This window comes from Lynx canadensis, chromosome E3 (assembly GCF_007474595.2).
Source record: "Lynx canadensis isolate LIC74 chromosome E3, mLynCan4.pri.v2, whole genome shotgun sequence".
NCBI classification, from domain to species: domain Eukaryota; kingdom Metazoa; phylum Chordata; class Mammalia; order Carnivora; family Felidae; genus Lynx; species Lynx canadensis.
The window spans coordinates 17,972,204-17,984,369 of NC_044318.1; the positions used below are offsets into that span (position 1 = coordinate 17,972,204).

Sequence of the window (12,166 nt, forward strand, 5' to 3'; positions counted from 1 at the left end):
CCTTTCCCAGAATCTTTGGGGTCCTTAGAAAATAAGCAACATAACTTTAAAAGCCCCTCTACAAATTCAGAATCCTGCCATCCCATCTCATTCCGGACCCACTGAAACTAGCCACCAAGTCCTCTGAGCTAGAAGCGACTTCAGAAAACATCTTCGTCAGGGTCCTCAAAGACCCTAGTGTCCTTGGCAGAATTTCCCACTTCCAGTGCCCATGGCAGACGTCACTTTCCTCCACTGAGCCCTCGCAGGACCCACCCGCATGGTGTGCAGGCAGTCATCAGAATCCACACAGGAGATGAGTTCTCTGTGCCATTCCACATCTAGTCTAGAGCCCAGAGAGTCTGTGAAACTTGCCTAAGGTCACACAGCAAGTATATGGCAGACATAGATACTAGCCATATGATACTGGCTGGGACACAGATTCAGATCTTTAGCCTTTAGGCTTGTGTTTTCTTCTCTAAATCAGTGTTTCTCAGGTGGGGGACCTGGAGCCTGGAGAAGGAGGTACCTTGCGCTGAATTAAACAACATTAAGTCACACAGTGAGAAAATCGTGACTCTCTTTTCAACTCTCTGTTAATGCTGATTACTTCAAGGAGGAAGTCTCAGTTTGGAGCTAAAACGTCTTTAACACCTCTATAACGCTTAAAGCCTCCTTTTTATTACATTTTAAGAGATGTGGGTTCAGAAATTGTTGGCCCACAACTCTAGCTAGAATTCAGGAAGGTTGTTTCATTTCTTTTGGCCTATTGTTAATGGTTACTGATGGCAAGTCACTCTGGTCTTCCATTTTTGGAAATTTCCACTTAAAATTTTCCATTTTATTTTATTTATTTATTTATTTTTATTTTATTTTTTAAAATATTTATTTATTTTTGAGAGACAAAGTGAGACTGGGGGAGGGGCAGAGAGAGAGGGAGACACAGGATTGGAAACAGGCTCCAGGCTCTGAGCTGTCAGCACAGAGCCTGACGCGGGGCTCGAACCCACAGACTGTGAGATCATGACCTGAGCCGAAGTCGGACGCTCAACCGACTGAGCCACCCAGGCGCCCCAAAATTTTCCATTTTAAAAATAAATTTATTCTAGCAGTGAAAGAGCGAGGAGATTTTAGGGAAAGATCCTCAAGAGGAGCAGAAAGGGTACACGGGTGTGGCAAAGTTGTGCGCGGCCTTGGGCGGGTGACCGAGGTTTGGGAAACCCGCGGAGGGGACCCACTGAGGGCTCTGTCCTTTCCCCCCCCCCCCCCCCCCCCCATCCCGCTGCAGGAGCTGTCCGCGGAGCAGATAGCCTCCTTGGGTCCCGAGAACGCAGCGGCGGTGACCCCAGCCCAGCGCAGGCAGCTCAGCGTGTTGCAGCTGCAAAGCCTCCAGCGGGCGCTAGATGGCGCCAAGACTCGCTCCTGGCTGGACACGCCCCCGAGCGCCAGCCCCACCCGGACCGTCTCCTCAGCTTCTACTCTAGGTGAGTGGGACACTCTCCCTGGTCCTCCTTAGCCGTGTTCCCTGTTCTTGGGCGGGGACCTTCCTAAGATTAAAAGTGGGGTCTCTCACAGTCTTCTGAGACTCTGCATTCAGAGAAAAATCTAAAGTCCGTAGCAAGCGTCTGTAAATGACCCTCAACTCTGCCTGTACTTTGAAGTCACCTGGGGGAACTTAAAAAATTAAAAGAAAAAAATTTTAAGTTTATTTATTTAGAGAGAGAGGGAGAGAGAGAGAGAGTGAGAATGAGAATGAGAATCCCAGTCCCAAGCAGGCTCCACACTGCCAGCCCAGACCGGAGCCAAAAGCAGGAGTTGGACTCAACCTACTGAGCCACCCCAGGTGCCCTGGGGGAACTTTTAAAACAGCCAGTTTCTGGGACCCCATCCAGAACTCGTTGAATCAGAATCTCTCGAGTGTCAATGCATTTCACCGGTTCCTTTGCATCCTACCTCCTTCTCACTGAGCACTATTAATTAATAAATTCGACCAGTATATATTGGGCACCTACTATGCATCAAGCCTGCAGCAGGGGCTGGGCATATGGGGGTGAGCAAGACAGGTGAGGCTGTCTTGTAAATGAACAAGATGATTTCACATCCAGGAAGACCAGGGAGGGAAGGAGGCAGAGGGAGGTGGTGGTGACTAGGGCTCAGCTAGGTTAAAGGGGTCAGGGATGTGTGGCTTTCCTTGCCTTTCTTTTCTCTTCCTTCCCCCTCAGTCTGTCACTTCTTTGTGGCCCCTCCTATCTTTAGTGAGCACCATCTCTGGACAAAGCATGGTGTTGGACTCTGGGGAGATAGCAGAGAGCAAGCCAGATGTGTTCTCCATGCTTACTGAGCTATCAGTTGAGTCTGGGGTTGAGGGAGGGCCTACGTAGCCAGGCGACCATGAGGCAGTATGACAGGTGCTGTGATGGGGAACACAGGCACTGAGGGAACACATGGGTGAAGCAGCTGACGTGGGCTTGGGGGGATCGGGGAGTGCCCATGGCAACCTCCCAAAGATGGTAATGTCTAAACTGGAGCCCAAGCTGGGGAGAAGATAGACTCAGCCCCATGGACAGTGTCCCAGGTAGAGGGAGCAGCGTCAGCAAATATCCAGGGAGTGAGGAGAACTTGGTGCTCAAAACCTCCACTCTGCCTTTTCCTGACCTGAATGTCTCCCTCCGTCTGCCCCAGCCTTCCCTTGGCGGGGGGATGGAGAACTGGGAGAATTCCCAATTTCTGCAACCACAAGTGGCCACAGACGGCACTCACAAACAGGAGCCATGACCTTTGATATACTACTATTATTTTTAAAACTTTTCATTGAAATAGAATATGCATACATTTAAAAATTACTTTTAAATATCGTGTTTTGTGTGTTTCATATAATACACACAAGAGTTAGTACACAGGGTTCAAAACAGGTAAGTAAGGTCTGACAAGGAATACAGTGAAATGTCTCCCTCTGTCTCCTGTCCCATCATCACCTTCCCTTCCCCAGAGGCAAGTGATGTTACCAGCTTCTTGTGTATCTGTCCAGAGATAGTCAGCCTGTGCATGTCCATAGATTATCTCTGCACTTTTATAAAGGGTAGTTGTACCCTTTGTTATGTGTCTGTACATAGGAGCCCGGCAATGGTTGGTTTTCTAGTTGCATCATAACTGCATTTAACCAGATCTCTACAGACGGATAGGTCAGTGTTTTCTTTAAAAATACAAAAACAAAAACAACTTACAAACAAGGCTGCAGGGAATAACCTTTTATCCTTTGCATCTGTTCAAGTATATCTCCAGGATAAAGTCTTCAAAGTGGTATTGCTAGGTCAGAGGGTATGTACATTGGTAATTTTGACGGATATTGCAAAATCCCCTGTAGAGAGGCAGGACTAGTTTTTCCTTGAACCAACAGTGTCAGAAAGTGGTGTCCCTGTGGGACCTTAGATGCCCTACTCCTTGCATTCATCCCACAGGCCCTTCCTGAGGGGAAGACCCTTACTCTCTTGTTTCTTAAACTCGCTTCATTATCAGGACCACCTGGGAGGGATCCTTAAAATACAGATTCCTGGGCCTCGTGTCAGACTTGCTCAATCACAATCGGGGGGGGGGGGGTGGGGGGGGGAGGAGCCTGGGATTTGCATTTTTAACCATCTCCCCAGGCGACTCTTAGGATTAAGGCAGCCCTGGTACCAGCTGATTCACAGAATGACATTGAATTCTCACTTCTCACTTCTCACTTCTCCGGCCCTGCATTCGGGTCATGATTCGGGTCACGTAAGAGAAAAGAGCAAACAAACCTCATTCCGGGGGGAGTCACGTGAATGGGCCAGAGGGAGACTCAGGGAACTGGGCATGATGCATCTACCCACGACCACCCCTCCTCCCCCCGCGGGTTGCTGAGGCCTCCTGTGCATCCCTGTTTCCTTTTAGGAGCCCCCAGCGCCTGGGGTCTTTGGCTCTGCTGTCCTTTGCTGGTTCTTATGGCCGAGACCATGTGGTGAGCAGCGTGTGTGCATCGCCCTTCAGTGCCCAAGCAGCCGGCCCAGGGTGTGTGGAAACAGAGGCACTTCAGACTGTGAGACCCCCTACCCCAATCCACAGCCTCCGCTGGGGCGGGGAGACCCCAGGGCCTTGAAATTTCAAAGGCACCAAAAGGAAGAATAATTGTTAAAATGATTTTAAAAGTTCTCCAGCTGGCTTGTGTCCTCAGCAGAGAGACGTTCTCTGCCCCGTTTCAGCCTCTCTTGCTTTCCAGCTTGGAGACAGAGAAGCTGTGGGTGGGAAGGGTGTTTTCTGTCAAGGGCATGAGGACCTGACGCCCGAGTTCCTGGCATCTCTCCCTGAAGAGAGGGCGGTAACTTGTGCGTAAGGAGTGGCGGGTGCTGGCAGTGGTACCATTTTATCCAGGGCCTGATCTGGCTTCTTCTCTGGCTTAATGTCTCTTCCTCGGAGCTATAGGCTACATTGGATTTCTCCTTCTTAGGTATTTAGCAGAGCCGAAATAAATGAATCCCTCAACAGAAGCCAATATTCCTGCCTGATTGCTGGGACTAATTGATGTTTTGGTGGGCATTGCATTGCCTGGAAATTAAAACATTTAACATGGCTCAACGTTAAATCAATTTTTAAATACATTTTCCAGATGCCTTCCATTTCTTTGGGAGTCAGCTGAATGAATGGCTGTGGAGTTATCCGTTAAGCTTTTAAAACAGTCCTTTTTTGACGAAGGTGGTGGCTCTTCCGGTTTTAAGTTGCCCTGGGCTTTGGGGATGGGTTGAAATAAAAAGGAAATACATAGTGCAAGTCAATCACCCATGTGATTATAGCACGGCAGGGCAAAGTCAGCCCACTGGCCCAATCCTTTTGGAGGCTGGGATGGAGTTACTTCTGGAAATTTGCAGGATGCTCTTGGCCTCGGGCTCAGGAAAGGGCAACGGCAGTGTGGTGTGCCACCTCCCAGGTGTTATGCCGTCTCAAAAATAGCAATCAGAGTCATTTCTCATGACATCCCTTAGGGAGCAAGTTAGACATCCTGGGCACTTCTCTTCTGCCACCAGCACGCCCTGCGTTCTCTTCCTGGTCACGCATCCACAGTAGATGTCTCATCTGGAGATAGGAAGAAAAGCCTGCCTGAGTTTCCAAATATCTCTGGTGTTCCATAAGAGGTGGGTGGATTTTAAAAAGCAGCATGGGTAGGTGTTGTAGAGACTGGTGTATTTTCAGATGTCACATGCAGTTATGATAGAAAATTAAAAGGCTGGCATATGGAAGGTGTGGCCCTGCAGGTGTTGTTTAGGGTCTGATTTGGTTCTTCTCTCATCCTGGCGGGGAAGTGGCAGCTCATGTTCCTTCTCAATCACAGATCATCAATCTTGTTACCAACAGCACCAGCCCCCGGTTTAGCCGGGCCAGACTGGCTGATCTGAGAGGGGCGTTGCGTGAGAATGGGTCTGTGCAGCTTCCGGTTGGGTCCAAGCAGGCTTGGATCCAGCTCAGGACCCACTTTCCTTCGGCCTTGGATTTTCCTGGGGAACAGCAATTAAAACAACTTTCCTTTGGGTCAGGCGTCACGCTGTGTCTCACCTTCCCTTCTGCTCATTTGGTTTTGATTGACTTCCTGGACCCTGCCTGCCATGTTGGATGGCGGCAGTGACTCCTGGAGGGCCAGCTCTGCATCAGGCACTGCTGAAGGGGCTTTGCCTATATCATTAGCTCACTTGGTTGTCATCACAACTCTGCTACGTGGGTGCAGTTGTGAGTCCCATTTTCAGATGAGGGGACTGGGCCCAAGAGGTTAAAGAACTGTGGTCTAAGGCCCCTCAGGTAGGAAGGATTTTTGGATCTTGACTTTTTACCTCACACTGTGCTGCCTCCTAGATGAGTATCTTTTAACTTCTCCAATAAGTTAGATCAGAGAGAGATTCTGTAACTCCCTTCACCTCCTCCTCTGGCGGGAGGCCAGCTTGCCTCACAGCACTTATAATTGGTGATTGCCTCAGGCAGAAAGACAAATCCAGCTTATGCCCCGCAGGACCCCTGGGGTCTCAGGTTGAGATGCGCAGTCCTTTGCACGCAGGGAAGCAGCGGGTCACACTGATAGGTGTTGCTCCTGTTCACCTTTCAGTGTCAACCCGGCCGTTGCGTTCCCAGCCTCCATCTTCTACAACTGGCCCCCCAGGTGGCTGCAGGGATCATGGTCACTAGCCCACAGGTCGCGGTGCCATGGTCCTGATTGGTTGGGACCTGCTCCATATAGGTTGTCAGATATCTGAATATCACCCCCAGCTGGATCCTTTGGCGGAACCCCCACCTTCAGGCCCCGTCCAGATGCTGAGCGTAGCTTGTGGGGGCTGGAAGTGTTCCTGCAACTTCAATGAGACCTAGAAATACATTATTCTCTCTAGTCCTGGTGCCCAGGGAGTCACCACAGTTGCTGGAGATGGGTTGCATTACCAAGGAGAGGTGGCTGCGTCTTGGGGTGTGTGTGTGTGTGTGTGTGTGTGTGTGTGTGTGTGTGTGCGTGTGCATGTGTGTGTTTCCCTGGCTTTACTAAAGGAATGCTGAGAGTGACAACACAGTAAAGAGCTTAGTATTAAATATTCAATATTCCTTTGTCCTTAAGTCTGTTGCCCATTCTTACCTTTAAAAACATCTATATTGTTTCCAAGGAAAACATATATGTAATAAAAAAAATAAAATTAAACACTGCAGAATTACCAGGTCGTAGAGTGAACAGGTGCGACATCTACAAAGTATGTCTTGGGGTGAGTACCCTCTCTATAAATCCATCCCAGCCGTCCAGTGATTCCTGGGATTTTCAGCCACCATAGGAGATTCATTTTATACTTCTCTGCCTTTACTGCTTATTGTTACTGATTATTTCAGAAAGGGGTATGGGCTTGTCTGACCTATGGGGAGAGATCTGCATAGGTGTTGCCCACAGGTGAAGACCTTACTGGCCTTCACCTCCATCCTGGCCTTTGATGACTCAGACTGGACATATGCTGATGAAATCTGGAGGGAGGGGCTGTCCTTAGGAGAAGACTGAGGAATTGCTTTCAGTCTCTGAAATCCTCTGGAACATTCCCATGTGTGTGGTGGACTAGATGACCATCCCCAACTCCTTTGGTTACTTCCTTTATTAGGCTTATACATCCATGTATCTCAACACCGCTGACTTTGGGCTTTGGTTGTTGGAACGTGAGCAGAAATGATAGATTCCACAGCAGTAGTCTTACATGTGCTCACATGATTTGGCCTGACCTGTTGGTAGTTGCTTCTCCACGTGAGGCGATGTATAGATGAGGAGACATAGGGAACAGACATGAACACATCCTGCAGCTTACAGCCAAGCTGAGATCAGCAGAACCCAGCAGAGCCACAGCCAACCTGAATACTCAGGAGCAAGAAATAAATACTTGTTATGGGAAGCCATTGAGACTTTGGGGTTATTTGTCACTGCAGCCAAAGCGGACTTATACACCGTGTCTTCAGCATGCCCTCCTTTGCACAGTGCTTGTCCCATGCTGTGGATTGGAAGATGATACACTTTACCCCAAGTCACACTGACTGAAAAGGAAATGGATGATTCCACAAGAGTTCAGTTACTAAACTGTGGTAGACAGAATTCTAAGGTGGCGCTAAGCTCCTTGGTGTGCACACCCTGTGTAATCTCTTCCCCCTGAGTCCAGGCAGAATCTGTGGGTGTGATGCAGTGCCACTCCTATGACTTTAGTCTTAATTAGCTTTTACTAATTTTTTGACTTAATAAAAAGGTAGATTGGGGTGCCTAGGTGGCTCAGTTCCGACTTCAGCTCAGGTCATGATTTTGTGGTTCATGAGTTTAAGTCCTGCATTGGGCTCTGTGCTGACAGCTCAGAGCCCGGAACCTGCTTTGGATTCTTTCCCCCCTCCCCCCCCCCCGCCCCTCCCAACTCATGCTCTGTCTCTGGCTCTCTCCTCTCTCAAAAACAAATAAGCATTGGGGCACCTGGGTGGCTCAGTTGGTTAAGCATCCAACTTTGGCTCAGGTCATGATCTCACGGTCTCATGAGTTCAAGCCCCACATCAGCCTCTGTGCACTGACCGCATGGAGCCTGTTTGGGATTCTCTGTCTCTCTGCCCCTTCCCCACTCGCACTCTCTCTGTCTCTCTCAATATAAATAAATAATTTAAAATTAAAAATAAATAAACACTAAAAAAAAGGCAGAGTGAGTCATACTTAACTAGCTGTACCATTCAAAGGAACTAGCCCTTCCTGAACTCAGAGGTATTCAGTGTGAGAGAGCCTATGGAGGGGACCACGTGGCAAGGACCTAGCATGGACCTTGGAAGCTTAGAGGTCCCTGGCTGACCGCCAGCAAGAGAATGGGGAGACCTCATCATACAATCATAAGGAACTAAAGTTTGAAAACAGCCTGCAATCTTAGAAGGGGACCCAAGCCTCAGATGGGACCCCAGCCCCAGCATGCTCTCAGCCAGGTGAGACCCTGAGCAGAGAATCCAGCCGAGCCACGCTCCGACTTGTGACCTCCTAAATTGAATACACAGAATAAGGGGAAATGAGTGCAGGGTAGGCAAATGCCAGCCATGTACGAGGAGCTGAGAAACAGGCAGCCATCTCTGACTGAAACAGTCTAGCTCTGGAATGTAAGCTTAGCCCGGAAACCTAACATTGCTGTGGGTGGGCATCCTATTCCTTTTCAGTTCTCCCTCAGGGATCTTTTACTTCTTGTGAGGATGGAGGCCTGGTATGTTTATTTATCTTTAGCACTTACCATTTATAATGACTCAGCATCAATTCCTCCTTCCCCACAAGACTGAATTTCATTTGGAGAAGCATTCCTCTGGGACTGTCACTCGTGGATTAGGTGAGATGAATCCCACCTTCAGCTCCAGGGTGGGCTCTGATTCTCTGAAATCAATCAGCATATCACATTCCTTAAACCATAGGGATTGATTCAGGGATGGGCCAGTGACAGCCAGGATGTGGATTTTTAAAAAATTTTTTTTCTTAATGTTTATTTATTTGTGAGAAGAGAGAGACAGAGCATGAGCGGGGGAGGAGAGAGAAAGAGGGAGACACAGAATCTGAAACAGGCTCCAGGCTCTGAGCTGTCAGCACAGAGCCCAACGCGAGGCTCGAACTCATGGACATGAGATCATGACCTGAGCTGAAGTTGGATACATCCGAAGTCGGACGTGCCCCGGATTTTTTTTTTTTTAACATTTATTTACTTTGAGAGAGAAAGAGAGCATGCACACTGGTACATGTGAGCAGGGGAGGGGCAAAAAGAGGGGGAGAGAGAGAATTCCAAGCTGGCTGTGTGCTGTCAGTGCAGAACCTGATGTGGGGCTCAAACTCAGGAGCCCTGAGATCATGACCTGAGCCAAAATCAAGAGTTGGACACTTAACTGACTAAGCCACCCAGGCACCCCCAGACCATGGATTTTTATTCAACTATTGGAGGGGAAAAGGAGAGAGATGGACAGAAAGACAGAGAGGCAGAGATAAGAGACAGGAAGCGAGGGAGAAAGATTTGCTTTCCTTCTGGACATGAACTGTCCAGCCATCTTGAAATCGTAGGAAGAGAAGCTGTGAAGGAATGGAACTAAGAATTGGTGTGAGCAGGGGCACCTGGGTGGCTCAGTTGGTTAAACGTCTGACTTCGGCTCAGGTCATGATCTCATGGTTGGTGGGTTTGTGTGCTGACAGCCTAGAGCCTGCTTCAAATTATGTGTCTCCCTTTCTCTCTCTGCCCCTCCCCTCCGTGTGTACTCTCTCTCAAAAATAAATAACATTAAAAAAAAAAAAGGGGGGGGGTGAGCAAAACCAGGTTCTGGTAAAAGCTTTTAGAGCCTGGATCAAATCATACCTGTAGATCTGCCCCTGGTCCATTCAGTTATGTGAACAAATTTGGGTTGGATTTTCTTTTTTTTTTTTTAAATTTTTTTTTTCAACGTTTATTTATTTTTGGGACAGAGAGAGACAGAGCATGAACGGGGGAGGGGCAGAGAGAGAGGGAGACACAGAATCGGAAACAGGCTCCAGGCTCTGAAGCATCAGCCCAGAGCCTGACGCGGGGCTCGAACTCACGGACCGCGAGATCGTGACCTGGCTGAAGTCGGACACTTAACCGACTGCGCCACCCAGGCGCCCCAGGGTTGGATTTTCTGATAACCTTCAGCTGGTTAGAATGGCTTCTCTTCTCTGCTTGTCTTAATTTTTGGACATCTGAATATTGTTTTTTATTGTAGGTGCAACTGATCACACAGCGCTATTTTCTCTGTAACAAGTAGAGTGTGGAGATTCTGGCTTCACAGGGCCCCAGAGAGCACCAAGCTTTACCCTGAATTGAGCTCAGATGCACCTGAGCACCTGACAGGTTACAGGGACCCTATTTTTGAAAACTGTCTTTACACAGATGACAAAATAGCACAATAATACTTAAGGCTTTTTCCTTGAGCCCTGGGCTTGTTCTGGAAGTGACTCTCAACCGGGGGTGAGAGGTTTGCTTCTCTGGCCCTCCAGGGGCCTTCCTTGTTTAGGAATTTGGCCTCAGGGAGACTGAGTCATATCCAACTGACTCCAGGTACCCAAGCCTGCTTGTCCAACTGGGCCTATGCCTCCTGTCCCCCAAGGGCAGCCAGTACGGGCTCCTGCTTTTCTTCCTCCTGATTTAGCATCATGCAGGGCAAGAATTCTGGAGTGTGGGGAGGGACCTGTAGTCCCCTTGTATAGTCTGGTGTTGCTCACACAGCAACATGCTCTTTCCAAGTCTCATTTTCTAAGTGGCACCCAGAATCGCCTTGTCACATGACTTCTTGTGAAGGCCCTTCTGATCTCTGTACAGATGCAGGGGGCTTTTCTCTTTGTTGGTGTCTAGTCCATGACCGTTCCCATATTCAAACACCCACACTGGTCTTGTCACTTACTTAGCTATAGAAATGAAAGAACAGAAGCTTGAAGATGATATACAATGATGCTGAACCCCAATACTGATCCCTGTAAACATGCTTTTAAGGTTCTGGCATCCCAGTTCTCCCCAAGGCCTGACACTCTTGTGACCAGCTAATCCAGGCTCAGATTTCTGACCCACGGAAACTGTGAGGTAATAAACATGGACATTTTAAGCCACTGCATTTTGGGGTAACATGTTATGCAGCAATAGATAGCTGATACAGCAGTCTAGACTTCACTGATGATTCCAGTGGGGGGATCAAAGTGGGATTGGCATTGCACGCCTCACAACAAATCACTAACCTATCCAGCAGGCATTCCTGTACATCCTCAGGTCTCGCAGTGGTCAGGAGAGGGATCCTGTCTCTTGCTCTTTCTTTTTTCTTTTAATTTTTTTTAACGTTTATTCATTTTTTGATAGAGTGAGTGGGGGAGGGCCAGAGAGAGCGGGAGACACAGAATCCGAAGCACGCTCCAGGCTCTGAACTGACAGCACAGAGCCCAATGTGGGGCTTGAACTCACGGACCGTGAGATCATGACCTGAGCTGAAGTGGGACGCTTAACTGACTGAGCCACCCGGGTGCCCCGATTACTCCTGTTCTTTCTTGATTTCACTCTTCAATTTTGTGATGCCCAGTCTCAGTGGCTCTTATCTTCCTCTGGGTTTTCAATTCTTTTTCTGTCCATTTCGCAAAGAATTCTAGCTCTTTCTGACTTCCACCCCCAAACTTGTTGACAAACTTGTCCAGATGCCCCCCAGAATAAGGTCTTCTCTGTTATCACAGACCAACTTTCTCAGGGAGCTGTGCTATTTTTGGACATACAAAATATTGATTACATAAGTCTCTCAGCTTCTTATATATATTGCTATTCAATAGCTGAAAGCTATCGAAAAATGCATGCAAACAAAATTTTAATGTAACCAAGAAAATGCCCTTATGACATTGTTCGAATCAAGTTACCATGTCACATATGAAGGAGTATATTCTGTTGGAGAAAAGCTTTTTAAACCCTGTGCTTTTTGACATTTCAACTAGTACATTAGACAAGAAGGCTGCTACAGAAACATCATTAGCAAAATTGTTGGAAAAAATGGGCTAGCAAAGAATTGAACACCTATCCATTGAACTTGATGAAATAATTTTAGAGACTGAGGCCATGAAATCTTTATAGCGAAACTGTAGAGACACTGGAAAGTTCTCATTTTGCAGATTTTGATTTGGTTGGTTCATGCAGGCAAA

At 48.0% G+C, this 12,166-nt stretch overlaps 1 protein-coding gene across 1 annotated transcript in view; it reads left to right on the plus strand.

Moving 5' to 3' along the window:
• The window catches only part of OTOA (otoancorin), a 66,054-nt gene extending 61,858 nt beyond the window's left edge, over positions 1 to 4,196 (plus strand). The window contains exons 27-28 of the mRNA XM_032591623.1: positions 1,268 to 1,463; positions 3,895 to 4,196. Of these exons, the coding sequence (XP_032447514.1) occupies positions 1,268 to 1,463; positions 3,895 to 3,965 (267 nt within the window). The 3' untranslated portion in view covers positions 3,966 to 4,196. The remainder of the gene's footprint in view (positions 1 to 1,267; positions 1,464 to 3,894) is intronic.
• Positions 4,197 to 12,166: the final 7,970 nt, after the last annotated feature.